The following is a 24,921-nucleotide window of genomic DNA, read 5'->3' on the forward strand; positions in this document are numbered from 1 at the left end:
TTCTGCATTCTCACTTTCAGTACTACATGTTGCATTTGCACTTGAACTAGATCCAAATATTTTCTTAAACTTGAAATCAGCAGGGTAACCTACTACTTTTCAGTAATTTTCTCTTGTGTGACCCTGTTTTTGCATATTTCACAATATAATGTTTGATTCCTTTTTTTGTTGTTTGTGTTGTTGACCTCCTCTCGTGAATGTTGATTCATTTTATCTAGAATAAGGATCATTTCCTCTTGAGAAGATAGCTGACTTATATCCAGTTGATGTAGGATTAGACCCAAGAATACCAGCAGTAGCTCCTACAAACTTTTGACTCTTATCACTGATCACCATAGCATATTCTTGGTTAATGTTTGGGAGAGGATTCATTAACAAGATTTGACTTCTTTCCTGTCCATACGATTCATTTGAACCCATCAAGAACTGAAACGACTTAGGTTTTTGAAGATGAGCCACATAGTCTTTTGAAGTCTCACAACTGAATCCTGGGATAGGTACTAATGCCTCAAACTCTTCCCACAAATCTTTCAATCTAGAATAATAGAGAGATACTGAAGGTGTTACTTGAGTTAAGGTAGCGATTTCTTTATGAAGATTGAAGGTTCTTGAGCCATCCACCTTGTTGAACCTCTTACAAAGATCACTCCATACAACCTGTGCACTGGTAGCATACATAATTCCTCCAAGTAGACGTTTAGCTACAACACTCATGATCCAGGACAGAACAATTGCATTTACTCTTTCCCAGTGGTTCCCCATTTCAGGAGGAGATTTATCTTTAAAACAAGAACCATCTACCATTCCTAACTTGTTCCTTCCTAAAAATGATAATCTCATAGATGTAAACCACATTGAAAAGTTTTCAATTCCAGTGAGTTGAAAGGAAATAATCTGCAAGCCACTTATATCTGAGGGATTCAGAAATAGTGGATGATTGTTGTCAATCCCAAAACAATTTTGGGCTCCAGTTACTCCATTGGCAGAGCTTGTAGACTCCTCAGCATTTGCTCCATTATTAGAGGGAATCACCATTTTTGAGAGCTGGTTTCCTGAGATTCTTGAATTCTACTATTGTGCGAGATTTCTATGGTGTTGAAGTTAGTAGATTGCGGAAGAAAACACTAAACAATAGCACAATCAGATCGAGATCGGTGCTCTGATACCATGAACTTAATTAGTCTTCATTATGTAAGAACTCTATAATCTGTTATGAGGAGGAAGAAGAAAGAAGAAACCGTAAAGAGGAAGAAGAGAAGTAACTTGTTTCATTGAATGAATCTTATTGTTCTATTTTTTACATTCACTAAGTGGACTATATATATAGTCATATTGAAGGATCTAGAAGCTAACAAATTAACGAACTCATAAAAACTCCACTTCATAGAGTTAGTTAGTCAACTAACTTCCTGAAATAGTCAACTAACTTCCTGAAACAGTTGTCACTGTTTCATTGGATTCATCCATTTGTGATGAGCTCAATCTCCTTCTTTCAATATTGTGGAGCCTCGTAAATCTTGCTCATGGGAGAAGAATATTTCTTTTATTCTAAGAGCAACTTTAGAAAACCGTTCTTTTCCAATAAAAAGTTAAAAAATATTTGTTGATCCATCCACTTTCAACTAGATATCTCTGACTCGAGTCCCTGATCAGATTAACTCCAGGTAGGAAACACTGCAAATGTTATGTGTAGACTCCGTAAATTATGTAAAATACATTTTACCAAATGATTTAATTTCCAAAAGGTTCTTCTTATCTCAATGGCATTTTGGTTCATAGATATTATAATCATTTTTATGAACTTGTCATAGGGAGAAAAGAGCATTACGCATTGTCCATCATAATATTGTCAAAAAATCCCTCATAACACATTCTGATTTGGTAATGATATTGTCAATCTATAACGAAATACTTTTCACTCTCGAACCGAACATCGGAAAGTCATTTTGTGAAAACATTTTAGGAAAATGACTTCCATCATACCAAGCAAACAGGAATTCTGAGCATTCTAAACACCTGCAGATCCAACTACAACTAGACAGTCACCCCGACAATAACTATAACGGTCCTAAGTCAGTGAAATATCTTGTGGGGTAAGTTCTCAATGGTTTACAATGGACCCTTTTACAGCACGACAAACCTCTGTCACAACGGTGTAATAGGCTCTTTCTTATTTCAACCTCTTGATACATGGTTTGTCTGTGCTATCATGAGAACAAAGACATAGGAAACCAAGTTAATGTAATAAATTCTGAATTTACAATTTAAGAATGCTATAAATGTTTAAAAGCCAGAAGCAATACCAGTTTATTACAAATTAACAACATGATCACACCGGGCACAATCGAAACAAGAAAATACTCAGTGTGCAATCAAGCAATCAAAATATCAGACCAGAAAGCACGAAGAGTACAAACAAGGAACAATCATTGGCATAAAAAGCTTTAGGCTTTTGACTCGACTGGTTAACTTTAGCTCGAAAACTGTGTCTCTCCAGTGCAGGAATGTCCTTTCTCAGCTTCTATACTTTCCCGAAAGAAGCAACAAAAGGACAATCTTAATATAATGTAGATCAGAAACATTTTCCATCACACCGAACACAGCCTGTGTGTTCATCTTTCTTGTAAAATAATTTGAGCAGTTAATCCAAAGAAGAAAGAAAAAAGAAAAACAAAGGGTGTGTTTCGTATGAAGGAAAATATTTTCTCGGAAAATGAGAAACCTGAAAGTTAATTAGCACATCACCTGAGATGCTGTGGAAGTCATAGTTTATATGGTCGGAAATGCTGCTCTGAATTTGATTTGAAGCTGTCGTCATCCCACTCCAGTTTGTTCCACCATTCTGATTCTCCTTTTATTAGTTTGATGTTGTTGGAGGATTGAAGAGAGAGCGGCAACTTCCTTATTCCAGTGCAACCTATAACCATAAGTTGTTCCAGGTGTTCCCACATACTCGGTGGCTCCCCAAACGTTCCTAATTTTGGTAAGGACGTCAACCATAATTTCCGAATTCTTGGAATTTCTGAATCTACAGGTGTTGCCTGAACACTTGAGCTGCATTGCACAAACAACTCCGTCAGCTGTTTACAATCGCTAATTGTAATTTCTTCCAAGTGCTTGGGTGCACAGAAAGCTCCACCAACGTTGAAAAGACATGTTAAACTATGACAATTGGATATGCTCAGTCGGCGTAACTTGGAAAATCTTAGACCCAGAAGTTGAGTACTGAAATCAGAAACACTCTTTAAATAATGTATCCAGTCAATCGAGAGATATTCCAGATTAGGCAAAGGGTCAAACTCTCCAATTCTTCGTTTCCATGGGGTGAAATTACAATAACATCTCTCAATATATAGTGATTTTAATCCATGAAAAGTGTCGCATGCAATAACACTCCTGAGACCCATGCATCCATCCAAGTATAATTCTGAAGCAAAATGCAACATGCCTGAGAGCTCTCCGTTACTGAAGATTTCACAGTTGGTGACGCCTATACTCTTTGATGACTTATTAATTGATGCATAAATTGAAGTTCTGCTAACTTCAATATAAAATCCTTTCAATCTTTTCATCCAGGTGTGGTCTCCTTTGGAAATTGATGATTTATCCAATTTAATAAAAAGAAAAGTCAGCTTGGGTAGAGATGATATCTCATCAAAAGAAGTTGATCCAACACGGCTACCCTTCATATTTAACATTTCAATGCTAGGCAATTTGAGGAAAAATCCTTGGTCAATGCTCTTCAGATCTGCTCCAGACAGATTTAATAGCCTCAGATTTGTCAACTTGTCCATTCCTTGCGGCAGATAATGTAACAATGTCTCATCACAATCGAGCAATTGCAAATTGCAGAGATTACCAATAGGTGGTAACTCTTTCAACATGTGGCAACGCTGTAATATTAGAGCACGTAGTTGACATAAACTATTGATGGAAGAAGGCAGTGCTCTAATACTGGTGTGGCTCAGATTCAGAACTCTTAGGGATGGAAATGCCAAAAAGAATTCCTGGGGAATACTCTCAAGGCGATAATTGTCTTGCAAAAGTAAAGATGTGGTGTCTGGGCATTTCGGGAAGCAATCAGGTAGACATTCAATTCCATTGCTTGCGAAAGATATTCTCTTGTCAGAAATTGATAATTTAATATGTGATATCTCAGTCAACCCAATTCCAGCTTGAAAAACAGAAGTGTGTTCATCTCCAAAAGTATTAGCTATCCATCTAGCAACATCAAGGATCACGTCGTGCATCTTCACTGAATCCGGCCAACGGGTTTCTAACAAACAGGCATCCTTTAGACTCTCAACCATTTTGATTCCCCTGTTGTAGGCTTTCTCATAGGTGTCATATTCACCAAGAATTCCTTCTGCCCACCAGCAATGAATGGCATCATCTATTGGAATAGCTGCTGGATATAAGGAGCAATACAAGAAACAACTTTGAATATCCCGAGATTCTAAAGAATCATAACTCCACTTGATGACACTGTAAACCTTATCTTTTACATTTTTGTTGTAAGGTTCAGACCTTCTAAGTGAATCCAAAGCATCTTCCCAGAGCTCGACCCTTGTCTTCCCTCGCATAGACGTCCCAATAACAGTAATTGCTAACGGCAAACCACCACACTCTCTTGCAATTTTTTTCGCCAATGGTTTAATATTCTCCAAATTGGCACTATCTCCCGCATTTTTGACAAAAAGTTTCCAAGATTCATTCTCCTTTAATGTGGTGACATTCATTTCGATGTTTGTCCTCATTTGCTTACAAACATCCAAAAAACGAGAAGTTATAATGACCTTCCTTCTTGCGGGATATTCAGGTTGGGGCACACCTACATCATCCAAATTTATAGCTTCCCAAACATCATCTAGTATGAGAAGGAAACTCTTTTCTTCCCCGAGCCTTTGACAGATTTTGCTGGAAATGCTTTTGTCACTTCCCTCTTTGTCTACCTTTAGAATTAATCTGCTGGCAATTTGTTCTTGAATCTTTCTTATGTCTATTGGAGGTTTGGGCACGGTAACCCATATCACAACCCCAAAAGACAGTTTGGAACTTGACACATTCTTTATGAGCTCATTGTTTAGATTCTTCACCAAAGTAGTTTTCCCAACTCCTCCCGTACCCCACACACCGATGATGCATACCTGAAAGGATTCGAACATTTAGAAAACTAGAGAAACAAGGATGTAGGAGGCTTTGATCACTTGGTCATAATTTCTTCCTCTCAAATTTGTTAAAACTAATTGTCAAGCCTCTTAAGTTTCTAGGCTTACAATGTCCAAAGGGAAAAACTCAAATATGCCACCAAACTATTATAAATCTCTCATCCATGTCATCGGTTATAAGTTTGGCTCATCTATGTCATTGCCTTGAAAAGTTTAATTCATCTATGCCGCTGCCATTACAAAAAGGTTTATTCATGCCATTATTTTGCAATGTTGGTTTTGCAAAATCATTTTTACCATATGACCTCTTATTAGAAGCCCAGTCACTAAATCTAAATCAACCAATATTAATTAAAAACAAAATAAAAGAACAAATTCATTAAAATAAAACCCTACACAATTAATATGTTTGATTTTAATTTTTAATGAGTTAAATTTTTACTTTTATGGTGTGGATCAAAATTTTTTTCAATGGTCCAATTTTTAATTTAGATTTAAGTAATGTTGGTTCATTTGAATTTGGTGATGTGGACCTCTAATAAGAGGCCACGTGGCAAAAATGATTTGCAAAACCACCATTATAAAATAATGGCATGAAAGAACCTTTCTGAAATTGCGGTGATATAGATGAGGCAAACTTTTAAAAGCGGTGGCACAAATGAGTCAAACTTATGACGGAGGACATAAATGAGTCATTTCTAATTGTTCGATGACATATTTAAGCCTTGACCGATACATTTCAAGTGAAGTACTTGGAATTATGCCAATAAATACATAACATGAATTTAAAGAGTTTGAACTAGTAATATGAGAAAAAGTAGAAAGAAAAAAGAGAATAATGAAGAATGAATGTAATTGTGATTTGGCAATATGATAAGTGGATAATTACAGCCCGATACTCATATTTACCAAATGTATATATTTTTTTACATGTAATTGCTAATGTAAATATTATATATATACCTATACATTCAATATACACAATTAGTGTATATATTTGGTAGATTTTGGTCATATTGGTAAATAAATTATGATTTGTTTCCTCTCTTATTCCTTCATTACACACATATTTTTATTCAAAATCTTGTTGGGGCTTAAGTGAGCAGAATGCAGAGAATCACTAAGTACCGCTACTGGTTACTGACACTTTCTTTGTGTAATATATGTTAATGTAGACACAAGTTTCATAGACGAGCAAACTACAAGCTAGGTTGCTTTATTCCAAAAGTTGATTTGGTGAGATCCTCCCTTGACCGTGAAGTTTATTTTCTTTTTGTAAGACATTTTTAGTCATTTTTTCAGCTTGTGTTTTGGCGATCGCAAGGAAATCTATGTCTTGTGCAACTCCCCTTATATTTAAAGAATTATTTGGAGTAGAGTATTAGGTTAAGTTATTATGTTAACTTCACGTTGGTTATGTGATATTAAAGTATAGGTTAGAACAGTCAAGTTGGTTTGCTGGATCAAGTTAAGGTACCAGATGTCAATGACGGCTTGACAAAAAAACAGGTCGAGACATTAATCTACGTATAAGCTCCTTACGAGACGCAATAGTAACACAATATTTTTAATAGAATAAAACTATAATTTTGACTAAAAACCATTTGGACTATGAAATCTGATTAGACTTGAATTAGTGAAATTAACAACTATGTAATTATGCCAAATAACAACTATGTAATTATGCAACTATGTAATTATGCAATATCACACCCAAAGTTGAAGGTCATAGATGTGATTTGATGCCAAGTTAACGGGCATGTTTATGTATTATGCCAAATATTTACAATTAAATCTTGGATTAATTCCAACATTACCTGATCATCTTCCAATAGTCGTAGGATTTTGTTGAGATTCCTTGTTGCTGCAGATTGGCCTTCTATTGATGTTCCGGGTATGAACTCAACTTTTTTCATCTGGTAATTTTCTACCACCAAATTGGATCCAAAGTTTTTTCCGACCTCTATAAGTCTGCACTGTTGATCTCGGATGTTCTGTGATTGAGTGGAGATTTCTGAGCGAAGGCTGCATTTTGGACAGCATTTATATGAAAGCGTCTTAGCCGCTGCAATGATTTCCTGCATAGATTCCCATTCTTTCTCTAGCTCGTGAACATCTTCGATCCACTTGATAACATCTGGTTTTGGTTTATAGCCTTCTTCCTCTGCTCCTTCCACCATCTCTTTGATCTCATCTCTAAACTTTGTTAGCTTCTCCATTTCATTCGTTAGATTTTCAATTTTTGATGAGAAACGGACAATATTTTCAATCCTAGGATAGATGCATTTAGATACAAGTTTTCCCACCTCAACAACAAAGCTACCTGCAACATTAATAAGTATTTCCATTGAACAACTCTTGAAGAAAAGAAAGAAAAAAATGATTCTTATCAGAATGCGAATACAGATGCTCTCAGAGATTATCAAGTGAAGCTAAACTGACTATTTTTTCTTTGTTTAAGGCACTACTCAAGGAAAATCATTAATTAGTTTTATATTATTGTTGTGGAGCCTCATAAATCTTGCTCAGATGGGAGAAGAATATTGCTTTTATTCTAAGAGCTACTTTAGAAAACCGTTCTTTTCCAATATTAAGTTAAAAATATTTGTTGATCCATCCACTTTCAACTAGAGATCTCTGACTCGAGTCCCTGATTGGAGTTACTTCAGGTAGAAAACACTGCAAATATTAGATCGTTAGGCTAAATAAAAGAAGAATAATTTAATCTGTGATGAAGTTGCAAGATAAATATTAGTACAGTAACTTTGTCTTGGGGTAACTAGTAAAGCTGTTGCCATGTGACCAGGAGGTCACGGGTTCAAGCCTTGAAAACAGCTTCTCACAAAAATGCAAGTTAAGATTGCGTACAATAGGTCCTTGTAGTCGGGCCCATCCTCGAACCCTGCACTATGCATAGCGTTAACTTTAGTTCACCAAGCTGCTTTTTTAGTAACTCTTGTCTTTATTAACGCAGAATTCCAGGAAAAAAATTATTATGTTTTAAAACTGTTGTTGTGGAGCCTCTTCATTCTTGTGCAGATAGGAGAAGAATGATTCTTTTTATTTTAATATAAGTACTTTGGACAAGCTTTCTTTTTCCAACTATTTAATTGACAAAGCAAAAGTATAGGAAGGAAAAGAAGAAAAGAAATGTTGCAGCAAGAGAGTTTCAGATTATATAAATGATAAAATAAGCACTACTTTTGCAATAATTCTTGAGAAATGAGTGAAGCAAGGGATTTCCCTATTTTTGCAAAGAAAAAGAAAAGAGAAGACAGAGACAAATATTACTTAATTGAAAAATAAAAACATATAGGAAGGAAAAGAAGAAAAGGAAAGTCACCAGCAATTCGTGTGAAATTGCCACAAAGGACTGGTGTGTCTACTTGTTCAACTTTATACAAGTTCAAATGTCTACTTATGCACACCCAAAGTTTGAAGGTATAAATGTGAGTTTAGGCCAAGTGAAAGGGCATGCTTCTGTATTATGCCAATGCTATAATAAGCAATAAGTAATTTTGCTTAGTTTCTCGCAAATTTTTTACTGTTATGCCCTTTTTATCATAGCTATTTCATAAGAACATGAAATGGTGATTGTGCAACGATACCTTGCTCAAACACAGAATGTAAGAAGTACTATTTGCTGGACCTCACTGTTTACGATGTTCCGTGCATTTGAGTGTAACAGTTTGTCAAAAAGGATTTGTACCTGATATAATGAGAACTATAGGAAGTTCCATCTTCAAGCTTAGTTGAGCTTCTTTGCCCTCATGTCCAGACTCTGCACATAAGTCAAAATAAGAGACAATCAGTTAAATTAACATTTACGTCTGCCTCTCTTCAGGCATGCTTGTAACGTGGTCTTTGTGAACTTGGATTTGCCCTTTCGTCTGCCTATTAAGAACCCTGTCAAAAGAGATCATGGTTGACGATGTAGAAACTAAGACTTCCAAGGTAAGCATACTGTATTTTGCCATTAGAAAATGTCAACTCTTGCATCATATTTGGTTCTATAAGTCAGGTTATATTTGAAGGAAGTTGGTTGGACTTTCTGTTAGCGGAAACATGAAATAAGAAAAAGAGAAACACATAAGATTTAATGTCGTTCGAATTCGAATGATCCTACATCCACCAGAGAAGAGCTGCCTTTATATTATTTACAAAGAAAGGGAAGAGATCCCAAATGCACCTAAAAGAATTACTTTCTCAACTCTCTACTCTTACAATATATTTAACTATGAATTTTTGGGATGGTTTTACACTAAAAACGTCCATCCTTTTGTAGATTACAAAAACTTGTGCACCGAGTAACCAAACTTGGCCTCTAAGCACAAAATTAAGACAAGGAAAATAAATACAAAATTTGTCCTCCACAAATTTTTGCTTGCTCTCCAATTTTAATTCCTAACCAAGTAATTTGACATATGAAATTTCTTCCACATGGGTTTGACCCCACAAAGAAACCAAACCAACTCTTTCACTTTCAAATGGATCAAAATCCTTCATATTGAGGGACTAATGGAGATTTTCTTCTCGCAATGTATTAGTTACACATAGGTAAGGGATTAGAATTTGTTATCAAACGAACAGGAGTAAGCAATATGATAAGAAAAAGGAAAAACAAGATGAACACACACAGATTTATGTGGAAACCCTTAACGGGAAAAACCACGGGCAAAGAGCGAGAACTTCACTATAATGGAGAGGAATACAATGAGGAGACGAAAGTTTCAATGACGTATATATTACGTCCAAAAACAATCCACTAAATGCGTTTATATAATACGTGTGTACAAATAAATTCTAAGCCCCAAAACATATAGGTTCATAATCTCAAACATAGGTCGCAGCGCAAACTTTTCAGGGAAGGATCAACAAAATTCGGGTCACAAACTCTAACAATTTCCACCTTGACATGAATTCTAATTTAGAACTCAAATCCATTTTGAGAAAACTATCCACCTTTTCCACAAAATCACCTAAGGGCGCATCTTAACTGTTGACACCAACCAAGTCTAAGCAATGCTCAAACTTGGCACTTGGTAGTGTCTTGGTTATCATATCAGCAGGGTTATCATAGGTACTAATCTTGATTACCGCAATATCACCACGAGCAATAATTTCCCATACAAAATGATACCGAACATCGATGTGCTTTATCCTCTCGTGAAACATCTGATCTTTTGTAAGGAAGATAGTACTTTGACTATTGCAAAAGATCATAGTAATCTGTAAGTCTTTGCTAAGTTCACCAAACAGCCCCTTCAACCAAATAGCTTCCTAGCAAACCTCTATAATAGCCATGTATTCTGCCTCAGTAGTTGACAAAGCAACTGTAATCTGTAAAGTATCTTTCTAACTGATAACATAACCACCAATGGTGAAAATATAGACTATAAGGGATCTTTTTTTTTTTATCGAAGTCTCCTGTAAAATTAGAATCAACATACCCAATCACTCTATCTCTATTTCACCTAAACTGCAAATAAACATTAGTAGATCCATGAAAGTATCTGGAAATCCACTGAACTGCTTTCCAATTTTCTTTATCAGGGTTTACTATGTATCTACTAACTGCACTGACTGCAAATGATAAATCTGGTCAGGAACACACCATCGCATATATAAGACACCCAACGACACTAGAGTATGGTACTCGAGATATATAGTAACAAACATCATCTATCTTTGGAGATAACATAGCCGAGAGTTTGAAATGAGCTGCCAATGGAGTACTAATAGTTTGGCATTTTGCATATTAAACTTGAGAAACACTTTCTCAATATACCTTTTCTAACTCAAGTATAACTTAGGCTTCTCTCTATCCCTTAGAATTTCTATGCCAAGGATCTTATTTGTTGCTCCTAGATCTTTTATCTCAAACTCCTTACTGAGCTGGGCTTTGACTTTTATTATCTCTCATATCCTTTGTTGCTATCAAGATATCATTAACATACAAGAGAATATGCATAAATGAACCATCACTTACCTCCTTGAAATAGACATAACTATCATAACTACTTCTCTAAACATATGAGAAGTAAAAAAAGAGTCAAACCTCTTGTACCACTATCTAGGCGACTATTTTAAGCCAAAAAGGGACTTTTTCAGTAAGGATACGTAGTCTTCCTTTCCTGAGACTACAAAACCCTCTGGTTGTTGCATATAGATGTCCTCCTTAAGTTCTCTATGTAAGAATGTAGTTTTGACATCCAATTGCTCAAGCTCAATATTGTGCATGGCCATAATAACAAGCAAGGCTCGAATTGAACTATGCTTTACAACTGGAGAAAACACATCTGTGAAGTCAAAACCTGGAACCTGACTATAACCTTTATCAACTAGTTGCTTTGTACCTAGCATCTTCAACTCTCGATGTTCCTTTTTTATTTAAATACCCACTTTTAATAGACAACTTTCTTATTTTTAGGCTATCTCACTAAATCTCATGTTCCATTCTTATGATGCGATTCCATCCCCTCCTATATAGCAATCATCTATTAGCCAGAATCATCACAACTAACTATAATACTCTGCATTTTTTGGGCTAGTCTATGAAGCATCGTGCTTACATGTATAAGATATAACCCAAGTGATTCCTATGTGAATATAAGTTTCATGATCTTATACTAGTATGTGAAGTGCTCTTGAGGTTAAAAATGTTCATAGGAATCATTTAGAGCCAAGTTGAGCTAAGATCTTTTGGTTCGTCCAAAATTTGATATTCGATTCTACAAGGGTCAACTTTAAACATTTATAACTATTTAAATACATGGATTTTTTCATCTGAATATCCACCAAATTATATATAATTGAATTAGTTTTCCAACGATACCAATTTTGCAAAAATCCGATGAGCGAGTAAAAAGTTATGCCATTTTTAGTGTGAGGCAGTAAGCCAATGTGATCTTGGCGCGTTGCGTCGACTGCACCTCGACACAAAAAAATAATGCGTATCCAAAGATATTTTACACGCTAATTCAATTCCAAAAGGTCTTAGGGTCACTTTGGTAAATTTCTCTCACCTAAATTCGTCCATAACATCAAATTTCATTCCCCAAAACCATTACATACATTCTCATTCATCTTTTCCTCTCCAAGAAAGCCCTATCCCCCTCAAGAACACCAAGAGACTCCATTCAATTTTTCTTCCAGATATTCAATAATTCAATGTTTTCAATCCATGAAACATAAACTTCAAGTCATCCTCTTCAAGAAAGAAACCAAAGAATTAAGCATCATAATTCAAGAATCCTAAGAAAGCATTCATGTCATCTCCTAGGGTTTTAAAGTCAAATTCATGATTTATTGAAGGATCCATTGAATTAAGGTATATGGGAGTTCATCCATGGGTCCTCTTTCACTCATGAAGCCCAAAACTCAAATTTCAAGTTTAAAGTTATAAACTTTACATGTTCCCATGAATTTTGCTTATAAATTTCATGAATCTCAAGCTTAAATCATGTTTCCATGAAATTGTTGGTGATATTGAACCTTACATGTTTGAATGTTATTTTTTGCTAAATTTAAACCCAAATTGATAATTTTAGAGGTGAAAGCATGCTATTACTACTATTTTTAACTATTCCCATGCTTAGCCTAAACCATGAATTACAAGTGTTTGATGAAATACCTATAAGAATGATTTTTGAACAAAGGCTTACATACCATGACTTAACTAGTTTCAAGATGAATCCCCAAGTTATGAATTTTGCCATGTAACTTTATTGTTCCCTCATGATTAAGACTTTCTTGTGTTCAAGTAATGAACTTTACATGTTTTGATGAAAAAACCATGTCCTATTTCAAGCGAATTTCATGTAAATTTCCCCAATTCACGATTTTGGTTGAGTAACCATGCCATACTTCCATGCTTAAGATATTCCCATGTCCAAGTATTAATCTTTATGTGAATCGAATAGAGTATCATGACATGTTACCATGTCTTCTCCTTCATATACAAGTCCATAACCTCCAAGTGTTTAATAGCATGTCTTAGTGAATGAATTGTGAACAATTGACGATTGTTATGCTATTATGATTATGCCATACTTTAATTTCATGCTATCGAGTCCTGGGGGTATTTAATACCCAAAAATTTAGTTGTTTACCTAAAGCCAGTGTCAGTTACAAATAGTATCAGTCATGTTATGATCAGTAGTATTCTCAGTCAGTTACAGAACTTAATAGTACTCAGCTAGTTACAAAACCCAGGAAAACTCAGTAAACTCAGTATTAGTCCAGTCCAGTCAGTATTCAGTTTAGACCTCAGTAGTATTTAGTATTTAGTTCAGTCCTCAGTAAACCCAGTTAGTTAACAGAATTCAATGATATTCCGTCAGTCAACAAAACTTAGTGAAGTCAGCAATAGTTCAGTCAAGCCTAGTATGAACTAGGAGATCAGTTCAGAGTAACAGTTCAATCAAGCCTAGTATGAACTAGGAAATTAATTCAATGTCTATTCAGTTGGGAGTAGAATTCAGCACCGAGTGAACTCAAGGATAGGAACTCACCTGCCAGTAGAGGGTGTGATTCTTAGAAGCAATCCTTGCATTCTAGAACTACATAGCCAGCGTAGGTTGAGACCTGCCAGTTGAGGGTTGATGAGGTGGCTTAACCTGTCAGATAAGGGTCCCACCATTTTTATTTGAGTATCTGCCAAATGGGAGTCACTCACAGCTTGTCCTTACCAGTGGCGCAGTATTGACACCCTTCCAATTGGGGTTACAGATTGGATCTTAACTCAGTTATCTTATTTGGGGCATGTCGGTTAGATGATTACTTCCCACAGTTTCAATTTCAGATTCAAGACTGTCAGATATAGTCACTCAGCTCAGTAAAGAACTCAGATAGTTCTTCATATTCAGGACTGTCACATACAGTCACTTAGCTCAGTAAAGAACTCAGATAGTTCTTCAGATTTAGAACTATCAGATACATTCACTTAACTCAGTGAAGAACTCAGATAGTTCTTCAGATTTAGGAATGTTAGACACAATAACTCAGTTATCAGTTCTTAGTAATACAGTATCAGTAGACTCAACTACCAATATTACAATATCAGTAAACTTAGATATCAGTTAATTAGTTATTAGAACCCATCATTCAGTTCCAGTATGAGTCTCAGTTATAGTCCTAATTATAGTCTCAGTTATGGTCTCAGTCACAGACTCAGTCCAGTAATTAGATCAGTAACTTAGTTTAGTTTTAGGTTTGCTTGACCATAGCGTACAATTATCAGTTATTCAGTTATTAGTGTTTCAGTACCTTAGTTATAGACTATTTCAGAATCATGTTATATGCTTGGTCATGCATTCTCATATAATATAGTTTTTCATGAATTCATGCTCAGTTACCTTATGTTACTCAGTCAGTCCTTACCATATATGTATAATACTCTACAGTTTTAGTCCAATTAATCAGACTAAGTATAGTACAATTTTATGCTCCTAGTATTCAGCTTCAGTTATATCATTAAAGTAAAGTTTTACAGAGAATGTTTGTCACTCATGCTTAAATATATTTCATTTTTCAGTTTATTCCAGCCTATTAGTGAGTTTACTTACACTTAGCATGCATGTTTTATAACTACGTATGAAATCAGTTTTAGTTATTGCATTCACCCCTGCATACTCAGTACATTCAAGAAGTACTAATCTACATATATGTTTGTGTGGCTACATTTTTCCATAATGTAGGTTCCAGTTGTGTCCCACATATCATAATCTGACAGTTGCAGATTCCAGCTAGCAGGTGATGAGTTCTCCTCTTTTGGGAACTCCAGACAACTTTTAGTTCATGTACAGTTTAGTTACTTTCATGTGTATTGATTAGTGGTAGTTGGAGGCATGTACCAACTATCTATAGTTAGTATAGTAGAGGCTTCATAGGCGTCAATCGGAGTCAGTCATGTAATTTCAGTTTCATCCTTCAGATGTATCATATTATAAGGCTTTATTAGTATTGTATCTATTATAGATTTTGAATATGATTATGTTTCTGCACAACAGAACAGTTATTTATTATGTCATAATTCAACTTCTTAACAGTATGCCAGCTTATGGGTTAGCTTGGGAACACTTGTGGCTCCAAGCACCGTGTGACATCTCGGGATAGATTTTTGGGGCGTTACACTAACTGCCAGCTTTGGTTATTTATGTTCTACTTTCAATACATAAATAACCAATTCAGCTTCACCATACTTCTGAGGAGGTCTAATATCTCTCCTAGGCCTATCTTTAGAAATAGAATATTTTGGCGCCACTGGTAGTGAAGAAGAAATAGTATCACTCTGTATCTCTAGGCAAGACTGAGAAGTAGGCACTGGTGTAGACTCTTCTCCAATATGTAATTCAATGTGGGTGCTTGACGTTTGCTGATTCATGTCATTAGGCTCATTTAGGGGCAAAACACTAGATTCTTTAAAGGAGGAAGCACGAAGCATGGCAGATTCATCAAACACAACATCCCTGCTAATATAACTTTTCTGCTTTCTGTACACCAAAGCGTATATTCTTTAACACCAAACTTATAACACATAAATAAGAACTTGAAAGATATAGGTTCCAACTTTTCATTATCAATATAAGCATAAGTATGACATCCAAATATCTTCAAATCTGAGTAACTGGCAGGAGTACCAGACCATACCTCTTGTGGAGTCTTTTTCTCAATCGTGACTAAAAGAGAGTAGTTAATAAAAAGATAAGTTGTGGAAGCATCTTCAGCCTAAAAAGACTTGGGTAGACCATCATTAGAGAGCGTACAACAGACCTTCTCCATTATAGACCTATTTGTTCATTCGGCCACACCATTCTACTGCAGAGTATGATGAACTATTAAGTGCCTCAAAATTTCTTCTGACTTGCATAAAACATTAAATTCATTAGAATAGAACTCTAAACCATTATCAATCCGAAGGTATTATACCTGTTTCCCTGTTTCATTTTCAATCATAGTCTTCTACTCCTTGAAAATAGGCAACACATCATTCTTTTGCTTCAGGAAGAACAACCAAACTTTTTTGGAATAGTCAACATATAATTTGCACCTTCTCTAGAAGGTACTCTAGAAGGACCACAGAGATCAAAATGAATGTAATCAAGTGTGCCTTTAGTTGAGAGGATGCCTTTATTAAATTTGACTCTCTTCTGCTTCCCAAAAATGCAATTCTTGTAGAACTCCAATTTGGTAATACTCTAGCCATCAAGAAGTACTCTCCTACATAGTTCAACCATCTCATTTTCACTCATATGTCCCAAGAACATTTTCCAAAGTTTAGCAACATCACCATCTGATAGAGAGAAAGTAGAAACAACTGCATCACCTATAAATGTAGAGCCTTGAAATACATACAAATTAGTAGTCTTTCTTTGTCCTTTTATCACAAACAGAGTACCTTTGCAAACCTTTAGGAATCCACCTTCATCAGTGTACTTATATCCATTCGAATTAAGGGTACTCTAGGAAATAAAATTTATCTTCAAGTCTGGGACATGCAACATATCTCCAAGTGTCCTTACAACCCCATCAAACATCTTGATCCTGATTATTCCAATAACAACTATCTTACAGTGTGTTATTTCCCATAAACACAATACCTTTAGAAATAATTTCATATGTTGTAAACCAATCCCAATTGTGACACATATGAAACGTAGAAGCTGAATCAAGAATTCAATCCTCACAGGGTTTGGAGTTACCATCAGAAACTACTAAGAGTTATCCATCACAACCGCCATCTTTAACAAAATTGGCTTCACTGGACTTCTCTGGTTGGTTTTCTTTCTATTATTTAGATTTTCTTTTATTTCTATTCTATAACTTATAGTACTCAGATTTGATATAACCCTTCTTCTTACAGTAATTACAGGTTTTGTTTCTATTTTATGATTTTGATCTATTCCTATCATCACCTTTAAAGTTCCTCCTATGTGTCCTTCCTTAAATAATGAGACCATCTCCTTGAGTGTCTGACACAATTATAAGATGCTTCATCTTCTCCTTATAGAACAACACATCATGGACTTCATTTATGGTCAGGGTATCTCGACTATATATAATCGTATCCCTAAAGGTCGAATATGATGCAGGCAGAGAACCCAGCAAAATCAACCCTAGATATTTCTCATCATACTTAACCTTTAGAGTCTTTAAATCAAAAATGATTTCCTTAAAGACAGATATGTGATCCTCTAAAGATGCACCCTTAGACATGCGATGGGAATAAAGTCGTTATTTGAGATTCAACTTAATATTTAGGCTTTTTTTCATACATAATAATTCCAGTTTCTATAACAACGCAGTGGCAGTGGTCTCATTCAAAACATCCTGTAGAATCTAATTGGAAAAATAAAGGTGGATATGTGATATAGCCTTTCCATCCTTACGCTGTTTATCCTCCTTTGACCATAATGAGGGAATCTTATCAAACCCAAATAGAGAATCATCCAAATTCATCTGTATGAGCACAACCTATATCTTAATTTGCCATAACAAAAATCTGGTGTTGCAGTCAAATAATAAAATATCATACTTAATTGTTGCCATCTGCAAGAAAACAATCACTCTGATACTAGTTTGTTATCAAACGGACATGAATAAGCAATATGATAAGCAAAAGTAAAAACAAGGTAAACACACATATATTTACATGGAAATCTTTGACGGGAAAAATCATAGGCAGAGAAGGAGAAATTCACTATAATATAGAGGAATACAATAAGGAGATGAAAGTCTCAATGATGTATATATATTATGTCCAAAAATGACCCACTAAATGCACTTAATATGTGTGTTAAAATAAATCCTAAGCCCCAAAACATACAGATCAACAGACCCCCTACGACCTAATCCCTCCAGTAACACAACAGACCCCCAAAAAAATCTCAAACATAGGTCACACTGCTAACTTTTCAATACAGGATCAAGAAAATTTGGGTCACAAACTCTAACAGAATTGACTAAGGATCACTTACTACGATAGCTAACATCTAACAATAATACCCAAAAAATTTCTTAGTTTCTATCATTTCATTCTAACGAGAGCGAAAGTTTGATACTACCTTGTACTAATTAAAGTTAGAGAGGTATGAAAAATTCAAACATGAGAATTTATTGGTGATAAATGTACAATAACAAAAGAAAGAAGAGAAAAGAAGTTTTATTTTTTTCTTCTTCTCCTTCTTTGCATCTCTGGCGTATGATCAATTGGCTTGATTCTGCCAAATATTTTTAGACGAACATCTTTCAATGCCACTTCCAACAAGTTTTTCTTTTTTCTTCCTTCAACAACTTTAGCTTATAACTGTATTATACTTATTCATATCAACTTTTCATATGAAGGTTACTGTCATATGAAAACTTTCTTATGTTTTTATTGCGGAAAGGTTGAATCTGTAAGCATGATGGATAACTCAAAGATCATGAATTAATAGTGAATATTGTATACATTAATTCAATTATATATTTTTGTATATGTGTAATTATAAAGATATAATGCAATAATATAAGAGATAAAATAACAGATTAGGAGAAATATAATAGCGGATTCAAAGGGATAGAGTAGTTGGTCTTTATGGATAGGAAAAATAGATTTTTGGGGATTTAATCTTTGAATATTTCATATTTAATGGAAAGACTCTCAGTATTGAGACATTCAACGCAAAATTTATATGGTTTCAGAGTCTTCTAGAGTCCATCTTTGTTCATTTTATTTTTTTTAAAATTTTTTGGTGGTGTTGATTGTTTGTTAACATCTTGGACTTTTGATCTTGTTCATTCTGGTTGTTTTTTCAAGTCATAGTGTTTTTAGTTTTTATAGATATTCAAGAACATGGCTTCACATCAATTTGAATTCTTCAATGGAAAAAATTTATTCTTCCTGGGAATTTCAATTATTTGTCACAGGAAAAGAACTCTGGGGACATTTAGAAGGAAGAGACCTTTCTCCTACTAGTCCTATAAAGTTAGGTGAATGTAAGATTAAGGATACTTGGGTGATGACATGGATTTTGGGATCAAATGCTCCTCTTATTGTTCTCAATCTTAGGCCTTACAAGACCACTAAGGCCATGTGGGATTATTTACAAAAGGTTTACAACCAAGACAATAATGCAAGACGCTTTCAGTTAGAGTATGAAATTACTAATTACTCTCAAGAAGATCAATCCATTAAGGATTATTTTTATGGATTTCAGAATTTATGGGCTGAATTTACAGATATTGTTTATGCCAAAATATCTATTGAATTTCTTTTGTAATTCAGATTGTTCATGAGAAAAGCAAGTGAGACTAATTTTTGATGAAATTACATTCCGAGTTTGAGAGTGTTCACTTTAACTTGATGAATCGTGACCCATCTGTTAAAGTTATACAACATCAGCTGCTACTTCTAGTTTGACTAAGTCTATAGTAGCTATATTTTAGCGTTCAGTTAGTACTAAATTATTTTTAGCTTGTGATATTTTTCTTTATTTTGTAGTACTGCAGATATGTGTTTCTTATGCTTAGGAGATAGAAGAATTACAGTAGTGGTTTAGTGGGATAATGACTTTTTAAAATATGTAAGCCTATATAATGCCACTAAGCGTATTGAATAAAAGTATTTAGCCATATTCTCTGCAACTAGTTATTACGTCTCTCGTCTTTTGTTCTTTTTGCTATTTTTCTTTTCAACTATTAAGTTTTCTATTCAGTTGAGTTCATCATTTGGCATTAGAGCCAGATTTAAAGGAGAGAAAGAGAAGCAACACAAAACATATATTAGTTGTTGGTGTCAACAACCATCTTCTTGAACATAGACAGTTGTTTTACCAAAAATAAAATGATTGATTTTCAAGACATAGGTGGAGTGAAGAAACTCAATCATCAGAATTACAAAACATAGATGACATGTATGACCTCTTACATAGAAGGTCGAGATCTTTGGGAGATCGTTAATCAAAGTGATGTCAAATCAAGGGTAGAAGAACTGAATGGAACATTGAGGAAATGGAAGATTAAAATAGAAAAACATTATTTTCCCTCAAAACCCCGTAGATGAAGATGTGTTGGAACATATACGAGATGCTGAAACACCAAAGAAAGCTTGGGACACACTGGCTGCACTCTTTTTAAAGAAGAATGATACGTAGCTACAACTTTTAGTAAGTGAATTATTGTCAATAGATCAAAATGATATGAGAATTGCACAATACTTTCACAAAGTGAAGTCAATATGTCATGAAATTTCAAAATTGGAACCAACAGCTCTAATCTGGAAAATTGGGATGAAAAGAATAATCATTCATGTTTTAAGATTTGAAGACAAAAACTTTGTTACTGTAGTATACGGATGGAAAAAATCAACCATCACTAGTACAGGCAAAGAAATTGAGTGGAGGTGCACAAAAGGGTGAGGAGGAAGTGCTTTATGTCAACAAAAGCACAAGGAACTCCAAGTAGTACAATGCATGTGAATCAAAAAGTAATGATGATAAGGCAAAAAGTCATTAAGTAGAGGAAAGCTATTATCTAGGGGGAGTTTCAAAGAATCAATGGGGAAACACAAGAGGTTTGAAGGAAATACCACAACTATGGAAAGAAGGGGCATAAACCTAAGTTTTGTTGGTTCAATAAAAGGTTTGTTGAGAGAAATGATGTTGCCACTTCCGGTTCAAAGAAAAATAGTGAAGATGACTGGGATGCTGAAGCATTCTTTGCTGTTGAACAAGAGGAGTTAGCTTTTACAGTAACAACCTCTAGACAAATTGACTATGAGAATGTCTGGATTGCTGATTTTGGATGCTCAAACTACATGAATAGTGATAAAGAGAAGCTATAAAATCTATTAGAGTACAAGGGAAGCCATGAGGTAATGAAACAAAATTATTGATAACTCATATCGATAATTCTTGTAGTGTCTCCAAATAATTATGCTAATATGATGTTGCTCAAAAATATTTATCATGTACCAGGTATGAAGAAAAATCTACTTTCAGTAATGTAATTGATATCTTTAGGTCACTTTGTTCTATTTGGTCTGCAAGATGTAAGGATATATCATGATATTAGGATTAAAGAAGATCCAGTAATGAAGGGACAAAGATAGAATTCCATCTCTTTAATGTCAGCAAAAACTGCATATATAGACAAGACAAGGAAGAACAAAACCGCAGACTTATGGCATATGCGGTTGAGCGATGTTAGCTACTCAAAACTTAGTGTCATGATGGGAAAGTCAATGTTGGTCTTCCAAAACTTTTAGTTAGGACAGATGTGATATGTGAAGGCTACCATTATGGTAAAGCACACCAGCTTCTATATGCAGAGTCCAAAATATAAGTCTAAGGAACCATTAGAGTTAATTCACTCAGATGTGTTTGGACTTGTCAAGCAAATCTCTGTTGGCGGGATGAAATATATGTTGATCTTTATTGATGATTTTTTCAGGTATGTGTGGGTTTATTTATTAAAGTAAAAATATAATGCATTTTCAAAATTCAAAGAGTTCAAAAAGGTTTGAAGCATAAGTTGGCAAGAAAATTCTTAGCTTGCGAATTGATAATGGTGGGAAATAAAACTCATATGAATTTGTTGAGTTCCTTCGAAAGTGTTGAATACATCATCAGTTCACATGTCCAAATACACCACAACAGAATGACATAGCAGAAAGAAAGAACAGACACCTAGCAGAAATTTGTCAAAGCATCCTTCATGTGAAAATATTCTGAAAAAATTTGGGTAGAAGCTATGAAAACTGTAGCTTTTGTGATCAATAGGCTTCCTCAGCAAAGGTTAAGTTTTCTTTTACCTTTTAAAAAGTTGTTGACTATGAAATCTTTAGTTAGCTATTTTTCTTGTTTTTGGATATGTATGCTATGTATTTGTACCTAATCATTTATGTAGTAAAATGAACCAAAAAAGTTGTTAGGTGTATTTTTGTAGGGTATTACAGTCAATGAAAATGGTGGTGATGTTGTGACCCAACAACTAGAAAGTGTTACACTTATTGAAATGTGATATTTGATGAAGCCTCTTCATGGTGGTCTTCAAATAAGGAAATGCTACCAGATTCAGATGCACTAAAAATGTATTGGATTCGAATCTCATCGAGTTAAGTCTAGATGAAGTTGAAGATAGAACTCATGAAGATAATGTTGAAGAAGGTGTCATAACAAGTCCTTGGCAAACTAGTTTGTACCAACATCCAAGTGAATAAGGCAAGCTAAATAAAGAAAACACACAACCTAAACTTAGAAGGTCAACAAGGATCAGAAAGCAAAATTCCAAGCATGCCAATGCTGCCATAATAGAAGAAAGGATGAAAAAGAACTAGCAAATTTTGAGGAAGCATTCAAGAATCCAAAATAGAGTAAAGCTATGGAGGAGGAAATTGTTGTGCTAGGTTTGAATCAAACTTGGGAGCTCATGGAAAAGCTGAAGGATGTCAAACCTATTTCTTTTAAATGGATTTATAAGATAAAGCATCGCATAAATGGATCAATTGGAAGGCACAAACCTCGTCTTGTAGCCCAGGGTTTTCTCAGCAATATAGACTATATTATGATGAAATATTTAGTCCTGTGGCAAAGCTTACTACTATCCAGATTCTACTTGTACTTGTAGCTAGTAATGATTGGAACCTTTGACAAATGGATGTAAAAAATGCATTTTTTCATGAAGAGTTGGATCGAGAGATCTATATGTGACAACCAATGGGTTTTAGAGTTAAGATCATCCTAATTATGTGTGTAACCTTCTAAAGGTGCTATATGGATTAAAGCAAGTGCCAAGGGCATGGTATGGTAAGATTTCAAAATTTCTTACTCATAGTGGTTATTTCATAGAACTGGTGGATTCCAACATATTTGTGAAAAATGTTGGAAGAAAACTAGCTATGTGCTAATGTATTTGGATGATCTAATCCTAACTGAGGATTGTGAAGAAGAAATTTACCGAACCAAGAAGAATTTATCAGTTCGATACTAGATGCAGGAACTCAAACAACTCAACTATTTTCTTGGCTTGGAGGTTGATCATAATGAAGAAGGAATTTGTTTGCATCAGAAAAAATATTACACAGTTTTGTTGAAGAAGTTTGGGATGTTTAATTGCAAACCAATCTCAATGTCATTGGAGCCAAATGCTAAGATATGTGCACATGAAGAAAAAGATTTAGAAAATGTCACTATGTGTTGACAATTGGTAGGTAGTCTGATTTATTTAACTCAGACTTAAAATGATATTTCTTTTGCAGTCGGTGTGATGAGTCGCTACATGCGCAATCCAAAGAGGCACCACATAGAGGTTGTTTGGCAAATACTAAGATATGTGAAAAGTTCGATTGATTATGGTCTTTTGTACAAGAAAGGTGAATAATGTGAGTTGGTCAGATACTGTGACTCTAACAGAGGAGGGTACCATGATACCCGTCTTTTAACTATTAGCTTTGTGCTTAGGCTCAGAACTGGAGAAATTGTAATACCCCATACGTTCTTAGTTCAGTTCAGCTTATAATTCTTGTATAAGAGACTTAGAACCTAGAAATTTAGTTGAGTATTGAAGACTTAGCCTTATTTTGATTTCATAAGTTCGAGGATTCTTAAGTTGACCTTTCAAGCACTAAGATGATTGTTTTTGAGTTGATTCATGTTTAGGGGTGTAAGGAGCATGTCTCGAGGAAGTTTTAGAACTTTTGGATGAGGTTTAGGTCGTGTTTGTATTTTGATTCAATCAGCTCAATGTGATTCCACCGCGTCGCATTGAGAATAGCGATGAGCATGTCATCGCATCGTGCTAAGCCCCTAAACGGCATTTCAGTTGGGACTTTAATCTCCAGAAGGTCAATTAGGTTATTTACTACCACCCCAAGTAGTAAAAACATAAGATTGAATGACAGTTTAAGCATTATACACTCATTCTCTATCAATTATCTCTCCAAGAAATCCTAACCTAATTCAAAGAACTCTAAAACTCTATCATGTCCTCTTCAAGATAATCAAGAATTTAAGGCTTCTAATCCAAGAACTTCAATAAAAAGCCTTCAATAACATCCTTAAGAGTTCAAAGTCAAGATTGTACATCAAATTAAGCCTAATAAGGTATGTGGGATTATGAACAAGGGTATCCTTTTACCCTTGTGCCTAAATTACATGATTTTAAGATTATATTTACTTGTTTTGAAGTAGGGTTTACACCTAAGTTACATATTTTTGAAGAATGTGATTATCATCAGATTTGAAGCTTCAAGTTATTTTGTTAATAATTTATCTTATCAAATTTCTAATATGCATAAGATTGCACTATCTTGACTTAATATTGTTGATGTATTTCAAGATTTTTATTAAGCATGAAGTTTTGTCATGTACTGACTTGAGTTTAAAGCATGGGTTTAAGCCCTATGTTTAAGTATTAAGATTTCAAGAAGATCACGCTCTTAAGTTTTTATTTGATAAGTTCATACCACGAATGAGTTTGAGTTTTCTAGATGACTATGGTCTTAAGTTACGTTGATGGTTTTATACCAATATTTAAAGAAAGATGGATATTTTAATCCTAAGCTAAGAGATGGAATTTGTATCTATTTATTTTGATTATAGTTTAAAGTAAAGATAAACATAACTTGTTTTTCATTATAAACTCTTATGCTATTTTAAGGTGGATTTCCTAAAGTCTGAGCTCTAAGTAATAATGGAGTAGTATTTAACACCGAGTTGGTTATGCTTTTAAGGTCACATGCCCCAGAACTATGAGCCACTGTAGGTTTCAATGC

The 24,921-nt window shown here is 34.6% G+C and overlaps 2 protein-coding genes across 2 annotated transcripts; both read right to left on the bottom strand.

Annotated features, from left to right (window-relative positions):
- Window positions 1-182: 182 nt before the first annotated feature.
- Window positions 183-7,806, bottom strand: LOC107849205 (disease resistance protein At4g27190-like). Its single transcript, XM_016693847.2, has 2 exons — window positions 6,986-7,806; window positions 183-5,147 (listed from the first exon to the last, which is right to left on the bottom strand). The coding sequence occupies exons 1-2, from the start codon at window positions 7,514-7,516 to the stop codon at window positions 2,763-2,765; spliced, it is 2,916 nt and encodes a 971-aa protein (XP_016549333.1). The 5' UTR covers window positions 7,517-7,806; the 3' UTR covers window positions 183-2,762.
- LOC107862436 lies at window positions 211-1,035 on the bottom strand. Its single transcript, XM_016708024.1, has one exon. The coding sequence runs from the start codon at window positions 1,033-1,035 to the stop codon at window positions 211-213; it is 825 nt and encodes a 274-aa protein (XP_016563510.1).
- Window positions 7,807-24,921: the final 17,115 nt, after the last annotated feature.

This window comes from Capsicum annuum, chromosome 1 (assembly GCF_002878395.1).
Source record: "Capsicum annuum cultivar UCD-10X-F1 chromosome 1, UCD10Xv1.1, whole genome shotgun sequence".
NCBI classification, from domain to species: domain Eukaryota; kingdom Viridiplantae; phylum Streptophyta; class Magnoliopsida; order Solanales; family Solanaceae; genus Capsicum; species Capsicum annuum.

What these genes read in the sequence shown, in the direction of transcription:
- LOC107849205 (XM_016693847.2), bottom strand. Translation starts at nt 7,516, where the DNA reads ATGGAAATACTTATTAATGTTGCAGGTAGCTTTGTTGTTGAGGTGGGA. An exon ending in GACTATTGGAAGATGATCAG is followed by an intron (nt 5,148 to 6,985) that starts GTAATGTTGGAA and finishes GAATCCTTTCAG; the next exon opens with GTATGCATCATCGGTGTGTG.
- LOC107862436 (XM_016708024.1), bottom strand. Translation starts at nt 1,035, where the DNA reads ATGGTGATTCCCTCTAATAATGGAGCAAATGCTGAGGAGTCTACAAGC.